At 38.6% G+C, this 18,612-nt stretch overlaps 1 protein-coding gene across 4 annotated transcripts in view; it reads right to left on the bottom strand.

Annotated features, from left to right (window-relative positions):
• Positions 1 to 18,612, bottom strand: part of Hecw (Hecw ubiquitin protein ligase) — a 379,179-nt gene that overhangs the window by 27,812 nt on the left and 332,755 nt on the right. The window contains exon 1 of one of the 4 annotated variants that reach the window (XM_081739553.1): positions 9,096 to 9,491. The exons of the other annotated variants lie outside the window; for them this stretch is intronic. Coding sequence (XP_081595679.1) covers positions 9,096 to 9,136 — 41 coding nt within the window. The 5' untranslated portion in view covers positions 9,137 to 9,491. Of the gene's footprint in view, positions 1 to 9,095; positions 9,492 to 18,612 lie in introns of those variants that run through there. 4 annotated transcript variants of the gene reach the window in all.

Below are 18,612 nucleotides of genomic sequence, written 5' to 3'. Positions count from 1 at the left end.
AATAAAGAATTACCATGTTTTTTTTTCTTATTCTTATGGATAAGGGCTTTATGGATTAAAAGGAAAAACAGGAGTATGAATATTATTTCCGACAAGACTACATATAAGAAAATTAACATTACATGAAAATCCGGACCTTAGTTATTCCTAATCAGAAGAAAGTGACAGAATTTGAAAATACTGTATATATGAACACGATGTTTATCTATTTTTGATGTGAATACAGGGCTATCGTAGTTCTATATTGGCACTAGACCATCGGAGAGGGGCTTTACCCTATTCAAAATATTGCAAGAGCGACCAACTTACTCCATTTACCAATGGAAGTACGAAGATTCAATACAAATTATGCATTAACAATAGCTAATTTTAATTACTACGTTCTAATATAGAACGCCTAAGTTGGTTTGTCTGTTCGTCAACAGGTATTAAGAACAAAAACGGTTAAACATAGCGAAAATTTTCTTTCTGATATGAATTCAGTGTTCTAATAAATGTCTTTATCTTCGCCTTTATCAATCTACTGAAATCGAAAGTGGTTCAAACCTACGATTTCTAGTTTCAACACTGATTGTAACACATATCGAGCAGTGGTTTCTAAATATGGATTTTCTGTCTAAAGGATAAGCTCAAGCCACTCCCATCTCTCTCATAAAAGCGAAAGTGACAGAAATTTATTACAACTTCTGGTTTTCAACATTTATTCTCATGGAGCAAAAATATTAATAAATGGGCGATAAACATATATTGATTCAGGTTCCGAAGGACAAATTCCATTCTTATTCTCTTATTCTTCTATCCAAACTGGAAGTAGTAAAACTGGACAACCTCCGGTTTAAATATTAATTTCTATAGAATAGTAACTAAGAAACAGCGAGAAACTGTCTTCTGATATGGCTTCAGCGAACCCAAGAACAGGTTACATCTCTGTTCCCCTATATTGCAGGGGCGACGACTCTGGGACTGCTGCTCCGGAACTCGATCAACTCCCAGAAAGGTTCTCAGTACCACGCAAGAAAGAAAGAAAGAAAGAAAGAAAAAATTATCTTTCGCTGAATTTCTTAAAGACCCGATTTTTTCATAGGGAGGAAACAATAAATGAACCCTTTCAGTTTTACGTCCCACGATTATGTTGTATAGGGTAAACAAGATGGTGATGATGAGAAATCAATGACATATTGAAAATGAAGAAAGTGGGAGGAAACGGAAGAACCCAGAGAAAACCCACACACACGGTGTTTGTCCGCTACAAAGCCCATTTGGCGCGACCTGGGATCGAACCACGGACCCTACGCACCAGAGGAGAACGATCTACCACTGAGCCATGGTAGTCCCTTAGGGTGGGAGAAAGAGGAATATAAAGTTCGATCAGACACTTTACCAGAAATGAAAAATAACGAAAACGCATTTTCAGGAGGGTCAATTTTCAAAATTTTCCGGGGAGGATCCCTAGATCCTCTGGTTACGACGGTAAATTACAGCACCCACTAATTTTCAAAACCTGGGACTCCTGTTCTATTGCAACCGAAAGAGATAGATTGAAAGAATTTGGACTCTACAACAGTTTCACAGTGAGAAACGAAGCCTTTCTTACCAGCGAAGTAACTAGGCTAATTGTTGCCCAGGGCAAGAACTCGCCTTAGCGACCCCCTGATCAACCAAACCAAAACGTTCCCTCAAATATTTGCCTAGCTTTACGCTCTCCCAATCCGGCGCGCGGCACCCGGGTCACAACCCCTGTTTGCCCCAAGTTATTACGTCACTGTTTCTTACCAAAACTGGAATTCTGAAAGTTTTGTTCACTAGTTTGGTGAAATTCTGTGAGAGTTATACTGGCAACACTTCTTTTGCACAATAAATTAAGCGTGCTCGGTACGCTAACAGAAATTGTTGTGACTGACTTCCGACTATATAATTATTTCTCTTGATAATTAGATTAATATAGCAAGACACGACTACTGTGCTAGAAGTGACACAATGATTTTTTTTACAATGGTCATATCTAAGACGCTGCAACTACTGTATAACAACATATCATAAAAATATTGAAGGATAAAAAGTAGTATTTTAACTCGATTTCCGAGAACAGAAGCCTGTTATTAGTGAATTTTATTTCAAAAATAATATTTTAATTATCTTCTCAAGGCGAACTGGCTCTACGAGAGTTGCTTCAGCACCATTGATTTATTCCCACACTTCTACCAACCAATAACCAATGATATTATTTTTCATGCCTCATTAACATTCACAGTTACACTGAACGCATATTATTACTTGGAATCGAAAAGTTTACGTATTCAATTTTTACTACTGTAGACGGAGTGACTTGCTTTCATGTTTCTTTCTTTCTTTCTTTCTTTTTTTTTTTTTTTAATCATCATGAGCAATGACGCATCCAGAATATTGCAGTGTGTAAATCCAAGTTTTTTCATATCACCATCATCATCGTAAGCTGACAGACCTTCTTTTTATCTTGAAGTAGAAGCAGGGGCTCACCCAGGGGCAGGGCCGTGCCGTGGAAAATCAGCGCCCGGGGCGAGAGTATACGAAGGCGCCCCCATACATATATTCCAAGATTTTTTCCTTTTCTCTCCAGAATTTTTCGCCCCCCTTACTTCGGCGCCCGGGGCCCACGCCCCCCCACGGCACGGCCCTGCCCAGGGGGTCCGGCTGGACCGAACACCCTTTGAAAACTTCCTAAAATACATCTGTACACTTCCTTAATAAAACTAAACATGGAAATCATTGATGTAGCATGAACATTTGATTTTACACTTCATATGTACTCTTTCTCTTACAACAATCTAGTTATATCATTTTATTCTGACAATTTAGGTGGAAGTATTTTACAATTGCTTATCAGGTACAGAAAAATAACAGTTCAATACTACACAGACGTTGTGGTTTGTAGTATTTGACCTCCCCCCCCCAAAAAAAAAATCTGGATGCGAGCCACGTAGAAGTTTACCCCTTAGCCCTTCAACACTAAAAATCTATTATACGATTTTCTCCTCATTCCTCATTTACCTTCCAATATAGCTTGTAAAAACGATACTCTACGAACACCAAAAGATTTAAAAAATAAATATTAAAGCGCATAGCAAAGTTGACTGTTAAATAACAAATATGTATATCATTACATGTCAATAGTATAATAAATTGAAAGCTTTAACACCGGTGATATTTCCCATAAATAGAAGCTTTGCTTTGTTATAATTAAATATAAACTAATTATTTGCTGAGCAAAACTGTATATTTTCATTAAATTTCAACACGTGTTACAGTTTCGCCAACTAACTCTTTGCCTTTATCAGAGTGTCTGATGAAGTCAAAGAGTTAGTTGGCGAAACTGTAACACGTGTTGAATTTTAATGAAAATATACAATTTTGCTCAGCAAATAATTAGTTTATATTTAATATCGGGTTTGGAGGATGAAATATTTCAAGATACACTGAACAGCTGCGTCCGAAAACAGGTTGCGAGCAACAGAGATGGGTATGGGTCACAAACTTCGGAAGCACTCAGACCCATGACCCAGAATGGCCCGAATGGTCAAGACATACTTGTGACCCGAAGACGATAAAACCCCAACATGGGGAATATGTATATTGCTGCCAATACAAGTCTAACAAATACAATTCCTTCGCCTTTTTTTCTCTCTCGGACTACTAATTAAATCTTTAACTTATCTTTTCATTTGGTGTATGCGTCCTTGAACGTTAAAGCATTGCAGTGGAAGGTAACTACAAGGCTTAAAGTATAAACGTATCAGAATCACAGAAAAGACAAACCACATCTTTTAATATAATGGATCGTCAAAGTTTTATCGAACGAACTTGTAAAACTTGTCGTTTAGAATATAAAAAGATACTGCTGAGTCCAAGGCGCAAACGCAAAACACGGATAAGATAAAGAAATTGAAGGACAAATGAAGAGTGAAGAACCTCTAAAGGAAATGCGCAAATAAAAATTTCTTCAAATTTTGTGTGAAAATAATGTAGATTGAAACTGAAGGAGAGGTTGCTTAGTGGTGATTTTTTCTTCAAGCTGAAAAGCCAGTGAGAAATGTGTTCTTTTCATATCTGTATTTAGTCGCACTGGATCAAAGCGACCCGATCCTAGTCGTGCCATTCAGTACGAAAACACGTTCGGTAGTTGCGTTAGTGTAAGTGAGCTAGAATCTGCATTTGGGCAGAACACTCACAGACATATCCACAGGCAGTCTACTTGCATAACTGATCCACTTGCACTGTATTTATTCATCAATGTTGTTAATTACTTGGATAAAATAAAGAATACTTGTTTGATTCGTCACGCATATTTTCTTTAAAAAAAAAAAAAAAAAAAAAAAAAAAAAAAACATGTGACTACAAAATGCACATTTATTTCCTTTTTTTTTTTTTTTTTTTTTTTTTTTTTTTGTGAAAACTTGCTTCGGGCATGGTCGCTTGGTGAGGTCATCCACTACCTGGCTTCCGCAACAGCTTACCTAGTAATTTAAACAATTTCTGGGGAGACGTAATTTAGTGCATATCTACTTCACTTTCATGTTTGGGCTATTGTTATATTCTTATTATTATTATTATTATTATTATTATTATTATTATTATTTAGGTACTTGCCAGTTTTGACTTTTGGAGTTGACTAATTTCAACCATATATTCGGTAGGCCATCAATAAGAGCCATACCAATTTTCGCCCAAATTGGTCAACTACAGAAAGATTGAGGGAGAGTGACATCAATAACAACTACTTGAAGAGTTGTTTATTTTTCCACTGTCTTTACATATGACGTAGTTCATAAATTGTAACACTCTTTCCCCCCTTCCCTTTGTACTTCCATTTCACACCAAGTATGTAGTCGAAGACAAAATTGGAGAAATTCTTTAGAAGAATTTTTTAAAGAAAGTAAGCAGGAAATGTTCTTTAGTGGGGTACTATATGTATTCATTATATACGTCCAAGGTTCAAACCTATTTCTCGAATCTCACTATTAAGGGGGTAAAAGTGAGGGGGACGTCATTCCCCCACTTCCAAAATATATATGGCGTCCCTCCACTTCCTAAAAATACAATGGGCAAAGATAGGCAAGAGGGACGGCGTGACGTCATGGGTTCCCCTACCTTTTCAGATCCACTTTTACCCCTAATTATATTACAAAAAATATTACCATAACGGCTTTTGAGAATCGAACCGGTCCGCTGTTCGAATCCCCGCACACGACGAATTTAAATAAGTTACCGTATCGCTTTCTTTTAAATACAAATTTAATATATTTATAACCTTGTTGCTGCACTTTGTATCTCACAAGTAAACCTTACGTTTGGGTGAATCGAGTTGCTGACTGAGACACATATGAGAAAGTAGTACTAAATGTGGTCAGTATTTTAGTGAAGTTGTAGGTGCGAAGCTCCAGGGGTTTAGAAGATACAGCTACCAGAACATCACATGGAAGTACAGAATAGTCTTCATACAGTTGGAGGTAAAAGCTCTGTAAGACCTCTTGTAACGACAAAAGGTGAATAACAAATATATGGGTACATGTTAGGACTAGGGGGAAGTCATATAGTAAGGGTATACCTGACGGCGGCCATCTTGAAATCCACCATTTTGAATTAAGGTTAAGTTTTTAAAATAGGAATAGGGTCATGTGATACATGATTTAAGGCGCAAATTTAATCAGAAGAACAATAGTGACGTTAACTTTGATTTACACGCAATTGGTAAAAAGTTACAGGGAAATTAAATATTGTTGCAGCATATGTATTAGTCCTTTACCCCACCTTGTAAATTTTGTGTTAATGATAATAATTAAATAAAAAGCAGGTGGATAAATATTAGGTTTATGGTAAGAGTTGCCTTGATGGCGGTCATGTTCAAATCCGCCATTTTGAATCAGACAAAAGTTTTAAACAAAACGCAAAACATTGACACCTTATTAATAGCAAATTTTACCATAACTCCAACGATATAACCATTTTTGCTTTATCATTAACCAGCATTTGTTATCGCATAAACAAGTTGCTAATTTAAGGAAAAATGAACAAAGTGGAATTGAGTCATAATTGAACTTGGGTCTTTCTTCCAGAAAAGTCCTCAATTAGTACAATCAATATGGAGTTCAGAAAAGAGTGCATGACTTGCACAAATGCTCTGCTCACAGTGAACACACCTGACAAAGGCAATCGAGTTACACTTGACACATTTGTCGTTAACAATTCCGTCAAAGCAGTAGTCGTAAGGAGCGATCCATTTAATTTTGTGCTGGTTAATGATAAAGCCAAAATGGTTATATCGTTGGAGTTATGGTAAAATTTGCTATTAATAAGGTGTCACTGTTATGCATTTTGCTTAAAACTTTTGTCTGATTCAAAATGGCGGATTTGAACATGGCCGCCATCAAGGCAACTCTTACCATAGACCTAATATTTATCCACCTGCTTTTTATTTAATTATTATCATTAACACAAAATTTACAAGGTGGGGTACAGGACTAATACATATGCTGCAACAATATTTAATTTCCCTGTAACTTTTTACCAATTGCGTGTAAATCAAAATTAACATCACCATTGTTCTTCTGATTAAATTTGCGCCTTAAATCATGTATCACATGACCCTATTCCTATTTTAAAAACTTAACCTTAATTCAAAATGGCGGATTTCAAGATGGCCGCCGTCAGGTATACCCTTACTATATGACTTCCCCCTAGTCCTAATATGTACCCATATATTTGTTATTCACCTTTTGTCGTTACAAGAGGTCTTACAGAGCTTTTACCTCCAACTGTATGAAGACTATTCTGCACTTCCATGTGATGTTCTGGTAGCTGTATCTCCTAAACCCCTGGAGCTTCGCACCTACAACTTCACTGAAATACTGACCACATTTAGTACTACTTTCTCATATGTGTCTCAGTCAGCAACTCGATTCACCCAAACGTAAGGTTTACTTGTCAGTTCTAAAATATGAAAGGCTATTTTGAACAGTCTTTCGTGCATGAGTCAGGGGACAAATCCAAGCAGAGGTTTCACCAGAATCGGACGTCCCTTTCAACCCCAAGAAAAATTCGTAATTCGATCTACAACTGCACACTTCCTTAATAATATTACACTTGACTAGCAGAGAGAAATGACTGATGTTGCATAAACATCTGATCTTACACGTCATCTGGACTCGTATTTCTTTATACAATCTACTTCTATCATTTTTTTCTGAGAATGTACTACGTGGAAATATTTAGCAACAACTTATCGTCTTTTAGGGTGTGAAATAACACCAGTTCAATACTATAGCAATATTGTCCCTCCCCTCGCACCCCCACAAAAAAAAAACCTTTGGACCTCTATCAACAAAATTTCTGGGTGCGTGCCCGGCATGAATACTCTGACTCTCTCCTGAATTCTTATTTGAGATAAGCAGTGGCGTATTTAAGGGGGGATTCCGGGCTTAAGCCCCCCCGAAATTGTATTTACTATATTAAAGTAAATGAAATATCTTGCAGAATTTTCACATTTCCAGGAACAAAGTTAGCCAAGTCCCCTCCCCCCGAAACAAAATCATAAATATGCCACTGGATATAAGTTACCTGTAATACAGACAGCGATCTCAACAACAAATATTTTGATGTAGGTAGCTGAGAAAGTAACTCGTTTTGTTAACGTTTTATCTTTACCTAAAAAAAAAAAAAAAAATGCAGTCTGTAAGTAATTTTCATTAATATAAGTAATTTTTCTGGAAGAGTTATCGCTGGCTGTAAACGTGAAAAAGAAAAACATACGATAGTTTAACGAACATTTTTGCCATGGGGAACGTACGAGTACACAAACTAGATGGAAATTTTATATCAGAGATGAATAAATGCACACAGTGTAGAAAATTGTGCATTGAGACTTAGTGACTGCACTGTGATTTGTGCATTGGTAGTGGAAAGAATATGTTTCTTCACTGTTAGATTTTAGTTTATCATGCAAGTAAGATTGTCTTTCAGTTTAACGTCTCGTGATTATGCTCTTTACACAAAGAGAGACAGATGATTAACGCAAGTGACTGATGATAGAGGAATTGATGGAATGAGAATGTGGGGGAAACAGGAGTACCAGAAGGAAACCCATTGAAACGATGTCGTCCATTACAAACTTAATTGACCTGGGATAGAACCAGGGACCCCACGCAAATCGGGGTAAGCGCTCTACCACTAAGCTACCTTATCCCCTAGTTTATCTTGCAAAAACTGACCAATCTGAATAGGTTTTCGATCATACGCATAATTACGTTATATCTGAGTTACCCCCCCCCCCCGTTACTTATATTCAGGACCTGACACAGTGGCTCAATGGTAGAACGCTTATCTTTGATGTGTGGAGACCCTGTTTCGATCCTCGCCCAAGTAAGTTCGTGGTAGACAACATCGTGTCCGTGGGTTATTTCAGTTTCCTCCCATGATGATGATGATGCTTTTGTTTTCGCTAATATTAACAGAACTAGTAGGAAGCGAATCGAAGACCCCTAAGGGAATCGGGTTCGATTCCAGGTGAAAGTGGTTACGTTAAACAGAGGAACAAGATGGTTATGGTAGAGCTCTCAGTTCTGGTGCTAGGATTTCACGATTCAATCCATGACTAAGGATGTATGTGATGCAAGACATTATGAGCACGAGTTTTCTCCCACGTTTTCATTCCACCATTTTTTTAATAAAAATGAAATGTTTAAGTTTTACGTCCCACAGTTATGCCGGCTAGGCTTAAAGAGATTAGGGTGAGTGTAATGGTGGAATTACAAAGTGGGAGGAAACGGAGGAAACCCGAGAAAACTCACGAACACGGTGTTTGCCCACCTCAAAGCTCACTTGGCGCGATCTGGAATCTTAACTAAGAACCACATGCATCAGAGGTGAACGCTCTACCAATAAAGCCCCACCAATTCCTTTATAAAAATTCATTGTTATTACTTACTCGTTTCCTTTGTTACAAGGCATAATCGTAGGACGTTAAATTACGTTTTTTTTCATTCAGTTAAACATACAGGAGAAAGAAGTCTTTATTAAATGATATATTGATATTGTTCTTGTAAATAAATAAAAACTACACTTACAGACTGAATAGTATCCCAAGTGTTTTGGTAATAAGACCCATTATTATTGAGTAGATAGTCGTGGTCTTTTTTGGCTACTGCGAGCCCCACTGTGTACATCACACGCGCACACATATGTCGTACATACAGTACACATACACACACATATACACGCACACACGACTCCCCGTCGTTCTCACGTTTATCACCTGAACCTTCTCCACGCTGGTGGAGCGATGGAGTGAAGGCGAGGTGCGTTTTGAACACCGCGCGGATGCAGATATTTTCCAGCCTCTGTGCCGTCGCACTGCATGGCCAATCAGAGGCATCACCAGGGCGCAATTTGACGAAGGCAGGAGGCAACACGCGTCGCGTTGTCCAACAACCTACGGGATTTGAACACACGCGTTGCTGCTAAAGTTAGTTGACTCACTACTGTGGTAAAAACAAACAGAAAAACAAACAAAAAAAAAAAAAAAGACGGAAGCTTACTAAAAGCAGTGTTACCAGGAAACTTTTCTGTTCTTGTAACATGTTAATATTTTTACATCTCCCCAACTGATTGTTGCTTTTTCTCTTTCTTTTCATGTGTATGTGTATCAAACGGGATATTCTAATTATATAAGTGTATAATACGACTATCATGTTTTCCTTTTCTCCTGAAAGAACAAGCAGGTGCATTGTTCGAATGTCTGTTAGAATTAATCTCTTGGTTACTTGTACACTATAATTTGAATTACTAACAAATTAATTACCTGTTATTAATTTATTTCCTTGTATTTACCCACGGACGTGATGCTGTCCATCACAAACTTGCTAGGCCGGGGGACGACCCAGGGACCCCACGCACCAGAGGTAAGCGCCCCCACCACTGAGTTACCGTGCCCCCTTTACTTGATTTGGAGTTCAGTATCTCATTCAACACCAAGGCTATAAGAGACAATAATAATTATATGTAGGCTATTACATTGTGAATGTGGTTAGCGTTCTCAACGGTGAGTCAAAAGGATCGAGGCTGAGTTCACATTAATAAAATACGCGTGGTTTGGATCTCATATTAAACTAGGCCCTATCGGAGAGAGGACAAAAGAAAAAAAAATGTGCATCCTTACTCGTAGTAATTTTCATTTGTCAATAATTTGGAAGTGCATTTCACAATTTCAATACAGTTCTCAATTATGTACAGAGAGCATAATGGTCCATCAAAATCTATTAAAATTTCCAAACCAACTGGGCGCACGGTGGCTCAGTGGTATAGTGCTTACCTCTGGCGCATCGGATCCCTGGTTCGATCCCCACCCAAGTAAGTATGTGGTGGACAACATTGTGTCCGTGGGTTTTCGCAGGGTACTCCCGTTTCTTCCTACATTCTCATTCCACAAATTCTTCGATCATCATTCACTTGCTTTAATGATCATCTCTCTTAACGGTCTTCACTACAGCGAAATTAAACTACCGCTAATTTTAGAATTTTTTGGTAATATCTTCAAAACAAATAAAAATATTCGAAAAGCAGAAACGTAGTGAAGTAGACAATACGATTTTGCATGTGATACCTTCACCACAATTCACCTATCTGCTTTTGGTATGCCGCTATTTACAGAACCCGCAAAAAATACTAAAAGTAGCAAATCGTAAGATAGATGAGTTGTGATAACGGTATCACATGTAAAATCGTATTGTCTAGTTCATTCCGTTTCTGCTTTTCGAATATTTTTATTTGTTTTGAAGATATTACAGAAAAACTCTAAAATTATTAGCGGTAGTTTAATTTCGCTGTAGTGAAGACCCTTAACCTAAAGAGCATAACAGTGGGACGTTAAGCTGAAAGATTTCATTTCATTTTTCCAAACCAAGTGATAAAAGTGCAAATAGAAATCGTAAGTATTCTTGCCTTCTACGCAGGAGAATAAAGTTCGGTTCTCGGTAGAAAATAATTTTCGAATACCTCGTTAAAAGTTATAAGTAGGTCAGTTTTATATGAAGCATTCCGAGTAATAAGGTGAAACTCGACGAAAGTTACGTGTAATATCTGAACGCTCGAAATTTCCCTAGTAGCAGAGACAATTTGCAAACCGCTTGAATTGCACGCCCACCAAGCTTGCATCCAGCTTGATTGGAAAACGTGCAAGCACACTGCAAGCTGGATTTCAGTAATACGGTGTCAATCTTGCATTCAGTGTTAAATTCAAGGTTGACGCACGCTTTTCACAAGTCACGTCAAGTCAATAACCAATGAACGGTCAGTGATGCTATAACGTTCTGCGAAGGGTCTAAAGCATCGTTTGCAAGTACAACAAAAGGCAGATTGTATGAAAGCATGCATTTCAAGTGCAAGCGTAGAAAGCGAAAAGCCAAGAACGCGCCAACTGGCCGAAAGCTTTCTTGCTACTAGGGTTATATTTCAGTCGTTCGAACAATAACACCAAGCGTTCCGAGAAGGGATTGCCATAAATTTCCGGTTAACCGGTTCTCGGATCCGGTTTTCAGAACCGGTTCCGAACCTCGATCTGAAAACCCGGTTCCAGAACCGGATCTTAGGAACCGGTTCCAGACCTGGATCCGAAAAACCGGTTCCGGAACCGGATCCGTTCAGACCCGAAAACCAGTTCCATCAGGAACCGGTTCTGGCCATTCCTAGTTCCGAGTAGTTAGGTCGAACTCAACGAAAGTTACGTGTAATATCTGAACGTTCCAAAATTATATTTCAGGCGTTCGAGTAGTAACACCTAACTCTTCGTCAGATTGTACGTAGATCACATATAATCAGTAGTGGTGGGCAATGACGGCCCTGTGAAGCCCTGAACTTTAGGGACCTCCTCAAGTTTCTGACATATATCACTTCTCTAATAGAAAAGTGACAATTCAAAAATGGCCCTTATTGGCATAACGTTGAAAATAGTCCTGAAATTTAGGAGACCTTTGTATAAGAACATCGCAAGTGAAGGTGAAGATCTCCCTCCCCCGAATGGAGTAATTGTGTAATTTGTTCGTTTATGTTACCTGCAGTAGTGCACAAATATTTTAAATTGCTCTCCTGAAAAGTTGGGTGATTTTTGAGTTGTGTCATTTTTCTACTAAATGAACTATATATTGTCTCTAACACAGGGATGCAAATAACTACTCGCCCGGGGCGAGGGTTCATTGGTGCGGGCAAGTATTTAATATCATATCGAAGGTAAGTAAATGATTTCTATTGTGCGATGAGACCTAGTAGCTTTTTTCTTGGGCTAGTAAAATTTTGTTGCTTATTTGCGTCCCTGCTCTAACAATAATAATAAAAAAATCAGACGATAATTAAGTCATCATGGTTTGTAGTATCGTCCTTATACCTACTACCAAGGCAAACACGCAAGATGCAAAACATTGCTCAACTATAAACCACAAATGCAAGCGAAAAGTTTGCATGAGCCAATGAATTGAAATTTCAGAAATCTAGTATTTCAAAATAAATAAATAATAATAAAAAATACAGTAGTTTCGAATACATAAAGTACTCCTCGGTGAAAAATTCAGTGAGCAGCACTTCCTCACAATCAGACTTCCTTTCAAAATTTTGTCCAGAAAAGAATCAAATGGAAGCTGGTCTGGTGCACTATTTTGATACATAAGATTTATACGGTAACGTACAGATTTATTATAAGATACAACATAAAGATTTATCTTTTCTTAGCTTTAGGAAAGCTCCCTTCTGCCTAAGCGGTTAGCGTACGCGCATTTGATGTGGAGACCCGAGTTCGATTCCCGGTGGGAGCTTATGTGGTTCGGATCCCATGTTAAGCTGTAGGTCACTCGCGTCTCTAGCATGTAAAATTTGGGGGGACATCAAAGAAAGTGATTTAAATGGTACTACCTAACCCAACCTGTTTATTAACTTCGATTCAATTTGTTACCTTTCTGCTTACCTTCACGGACCCCCTAAGGTATATCAAGAACTCGATTACAATCGCTTCACAGCCTGAATATTATATTCCAAATAAATATAAATATTATTATTTATACTGTATGATATTCTGTCGTTAGTAAGTAAATTAAATTAGAATAAAATATTGAATATTCTCTACTTCAAAATATTGGGGGGACGCGTTCCCCCGCCAGAGACGCCCATGCTGTAGGTCCATGTCTCGTTTAGTCTTGCTGTTGAAAGCGGCGCTAAACTGAAAATCAAATCTTAGCTCCAAGAAGACGGCTGACCAACTCCGGAGGGGAGGCAAGACCTCCGATTGTTCACCTGCACCCGCTCATCCTGGAGTTATTTCTTGTCAAGGTATATAAAATTGTGTGTATTGTGTTATTTCTTGTGTTTCAATATCAGAAGTTTACCGCCAAATATGTAATACTTTGACTAAAGCTTTGCACTGAAAGGTGGGAATTCTTAATAACAAAAAAAGCGGGAACAGCAGCTCAAATAATTTATCCTTATTAAATCTAGTCATCATGGCAATCTTCGCTTTATAATACAAGCAAGGCGAAGGGGGACAGAAATCCAACGGAAAGCGTTGAACACAGAAGGCATTAAATGAAACTAACGAATCAATGCTTTGTTACTGGCTTCACACTGCCATCTGTCGTGCATTTGGCCTACTTATTCAAATCACGTTTTGTTTGCACTGAAAAAAAAATCATAATATACGGAAGTATTGAGCGGGAGAAGGGGGAACAAAAGGGAATAAAGAACTATGAGTGATTCATTATAAAGTAACTGAAATGGCCGTTCTTCGCACGGGAAGAATGGTTTTATTGAAAATATTTGATAGATGCACGTGGATGGACAGTGCCCGATTTATGTATACGCTAAACAAGTTATAGCTTAGGGTCCCCCCCTCTTAGAAACCTCAAAAATTAAAGAAAAAATTGAATGTACATTTCCAAAATATAAGAAAAACAATAACTAAGATAAAATCTACATATAGCAACAGTGCTTCGTCTTGTTTTGGCTCTTATGATGTAAGTAATGGAGCCCCTCTTGCTAGCCTGCTTCCTCAAATATCACTAGTCTCTTCATTTCTGTATATAAATTGCCTACGTTCATCTGGTCACATAAAAGGCCCCATCACCTTCAGTAGCTTAGGGTCCCACCAAACCTAAGTGCAGCTCTGTGGATGGATTATTTTTATATATTGACAAAATACTACAGAAATCTCCCTACATTTTCTTCATTAGAAACGAAATTTTCTAAAAGGGCGCAGCACCTGCCCACTTATACCAAGTTTCTGTTCTTAACATGAGGGCCTTATTCAACGGCGCCGATTTCTCTGTAAATTTTGGGGGCCCATTCAGATATATATATATATATATATATATAAAGATTTTAAGACAAATTGCACTCAAATTATGCCAAATATTGTATATTCAAATATAGAATAGGGGGAACCACATGAGCTTTGGGGGGCCGGGCCCCCTTGCCACCCAGGATCGGCGCCATTCGCCTTATGAGATACTCTATTTTCGGCCTACATTTTAAATCCTCCGTCTCACCCCCTTTAGGATACGTATTTTAATGAAATAACATGACAGAAACCAGATTATCTTCGAAAACTTGCCCTGTTCAACTTGACTTTCGGCCCTCTTTCACTGTCTAAACTTCTTTCCCGATTTTGACCTTTTCCTGACTTTGAACTTTTTCCCGATGGTGTCCTTTCTTCCCAATTGTGTCCTGTATTTTATTCAATTTTGTTCCTGAATCATAAATCCTCCGTGTGAGGTACACATTTGACCATTTTGCATTCGTAGCACACATGGCTAGCGAGCTGGTGCACCTACCTATTTGACCGGTAATGATCTACGACAAGACTCATATACGCTGAAATTTGGGACACTAGCGCCATCTCGTGCGTTAAAGGGCCCCGCGTCGCGTAGTCGTTAACGCTCTCGCCTTTAATGCAAGCGGTCCCAGGTTCGATATCCGGTGGGAATACTCCGTCGAAAAAATGTAACAGCTTTCTCAGCCAAGCCATCTTGAGAGAGGCTTTTTCCTGGGTTTCTCTCATTCACACTACGCAAATGCTGGGACAGTACCTTACATAATGGTCCCAGGCCGTTTCCTTCCTTCCCTTTCATATAGAATAGTGTGCTCGCTAAGGAACGTCATCCTCATAAGTGACGGACTGAAATGGCCTTAGATGCTGACAGCTCACAAATTTAATTCCTAATCCTAATCGTGCGTTAAAGGCTCATTACTTTTTAGACTACCTTATGTTCACAACTATTCTAAATTAAGTTAACGGTTTTGCAGATACAACCATACCGTATTTCATCATAATATTATTGTTATTATGGTGTAGGCCTATTACCGCAGATATATTATTATTACTGTTATTATTTTACACGTTCAACGATCATGCTCTGAAAAAAATAATTCGTAGACAGAAAATGGAAACCAGCAGCTGTATTTAAGGTTTTGCCTGAGGTAAGAAGAGGAAAGAGCAAATTCTTCGCCGATAAAGGTTTCACGTTTTACATTAATAATATTTAAAAAATTGTTGATTAAAACATCTCAAACTCAGGGACCCAAATGATGCATCTGGGTGGAAAGAAACGAAGTAACCCTATGAAAACCTAAAGGAATGATGTTCTGTCTGTCACAAGTTCACATAACTAGGGATATAAGCAATGACGACCCAGTTTTACTTTCAGAAGGAGAGGGTTGCTAGTAGAAGGGCAGAGAAATTTTTAGGAGGCAATTATTTTTGTATATACCGAAAATGAAATGAAATTTTTGAGTTTTACGTCTTACGGTTATGCCGGCTAGGCTAAAGGAGACGGTGATGATGAGAAATGAATGAAATGGTGGAATGAAGAAAGTGGGAGGAAACGGGAAAACCCCGAGGAAACCCATGCACACGGTGTTTGTCCATCACAAAGTTCACTTGGCGGGAGCAGGGTTTGATCCCGAAACTCCATGCACAAGAGGTGAACGTTCTACCACTGAGCCACCGCGGCCCCCATACCAAAAATGATCATTTTATATTACATAACCTGTCTTAAAATACCTGTCTGTGGGACAATCGGGGGACAAACTATGCCCCTAGGGAGATGTTTGCCCCCTTGCGGCTCTTGCGTCGTCACTGCCATATAGGGCTGTGATATTTCGATATTACAATGTCTGTCGATAGTTTGATATTTGATACTGTTATATTCAATTTTTCGATATTTATGACGTATATATATTTCGATATATCAATTACCTATAAATTATCGACACCGATTTTGATATCCCAAATCAGGACATTGCATGGTCCTAGCAAGAAAACGAAAGAAAATCCTTCGCACACGATTTAGTGATTGATAAGTACTGATCTTCAACACTTGGTCCGCAGGCCACGAGGTGGCTGGCAGATCTGCTTGCCATGGTTCACGTCCTTTTGAAAAGTTAAGTACTATGCTTCATATGAAAATTAGATTACATAAATAAACAGACGGTAGCATCTTACAGTTCTAAATGGTGCTTTAATCTTAGTGGGATGCAAGCGCCACAGAAATTGTTAATGAAGTCTACTGTCTGACAGATTGACTACCTCTGGACAAGGGCGCCGATCATGGAAGGCGATCCCCCAAAGCTCATGTGGGCCCCTCATTGTATTTATGAATATACAATATTTGGCATAATTTGAATGAAATTTGTCTTAAAATCCTCATATGCCTTCTGCATCTGAATCCCCCCCCCTTCATTTACAGAGAAATCGGCGCCCTTGCCTCTGGATAAGAATTTTTCTTTTTAACACCGATGCTATATGAAACAAGACCTTAGTACTCTCCATAAGCATCGAATTTGGAACCACACACTAAGTGCACGGCTATTCGATGTGTTTACAACACGTTTTTAAGGCTCATGCGTACGCTTGGAATACTCTGACCATGTATTGCTCTTCAAAGGCAAAAGCAATAAAAACGCGCAAAAAACGTCGGCTCGAGCGTATTTGGTGCGTTTCGGAACACTAGACCGCCTGCTATTTCGGAATCAATAAAAGATGTCTAAAAGAAGGGGGAAGGAAAGAAAAGACGTGTTGACAGGCAAGGGAATTTTAGCAAGAAACAGCTGCTTGGAAGATGTTTTGTGCAGAGTATTGGAACTCTGCTATTATAAAGTATGTGTGTGTATAGGAAAAGAAAATTCACAAATACAAGAAAATTCCGAAAAATTAGCTAATCACAGAAAAATCTATGTAACACGGTAGAGTTATTTCTCGTGATTCGCATGAATGACCATAAGGCTGTGACAGTAAGGCCTTGAAACCCTGACTGGCTCACAGTATGATTTATAGCTCTGGCGAAAGTAAAATTATCGAGTAGCCGCCCAGGTCGCGTTCACTGCGGGGAGTAACGCATCAGAAACGTCTCCTTGTTTGGAACGCTATATGCGAATGACAGAGTCATGCACTAAGGGTGTCATATGAGGAGGACAGGAGGCAATTGTTCTTCCTGAGTTTGAGAAACACATACTAAGTCTGTGGCTATTTGGGAATGCGTTTTCGAAGCGTTACCCCTTAGAGCTTACGCGACCAAGGTGGCTATTTGGTAATTCTACTTTACTGACATTCCATGATTAATGATTTGAAGAGTTATAAATCATAATGAGATCCAGTCAGGGTTTCCAGGTCTTTTTTGCCAAGTCCAGGTCTATAATAGAACAGTTGCAGTATTCTACACAAAGCATTTTCAAAGCAGCTGTTTCTTGCTAAAATCCCCTTGCCTGGCAACACGTCTTTCCTTTTTTCCTTCCTTTTGACATCTTTTAAACAGCAAGCGGTATATTGTTCCGAAACGCACCAAATACGCTGGAGCTGACGTTTTCTCCGCGTTTTTATTTCTTTCTCGTTTGTGATTAGCCATCCACATTTAAATACATGATCAGCGCATTCCAAGCGTATGCAAGAGCAATAAAATGGCTTTGCAAACGCTACAAATAGCCGGGTACTAAATTGTATACTAATAAATAAAAAAAAATTGAAACTCTTATGTCAGTGTACAACTTTTCTCCCCTCCCCTGCGTGGCAAGGCGTGAAAAGACAGTACTGCCCCACACACAAAGCGCAAGCGTTATGCACTTCGCCATGACGAAGCATATTGCAATATTCTGTTGTGACAGTATATTAGTCAAATAAGAAACATCTTCTGAAGTTGATTCTGAGTGGTTAGGGCGTTCACATGTGGGCTTATTGATGGAAACAAAAGACATTAATTCCATCCAAATATATTACATTAGCCAGGTGCAGCTGTCACTTGCTTAACAGGTGGAATATCAAATGAGACTACGTGCTCATAAGATACGCAGTCACCGGGACTTCGTCACATACAGATACTACTTCTTACATCCAAATGAAAACAATTCTCACTGAACGTTATATAATGTACCTTTTTAATTGGTACCAAGATCAGTGGCAGCTTCAATATATTCCATCATTTGTTTGAGTTCCTGCAAGGTTGGCGGTAGAGTGACTTAGTGGGAGCGCTCACCTTTGGTACTGGAGTCCTTGGTTTGATCCCACGATATCTGAGTTTGTAGCATAACTTGATAAAGTCATTGTACAAACACAAT

This window comes from Thermobia domestica, chromosome 15, assembly GCF_964235325.1.
Source record: "Thermobia domestica chromosome 15, izTheDome1.hap1.1, whole genome shotgun sequence".
Lineage (NCBI taxonomy): Eukaryota > Metazoa > Arthropoda > Insecta > Zygentoma > Lepismatidae > Thermobia > Thermobia domestica.
The sequence above is the reverse complement of the archived record's forward strand: the minus strand, read 5'-3'. Positions and strand labels throughout refer to the sequence as shown.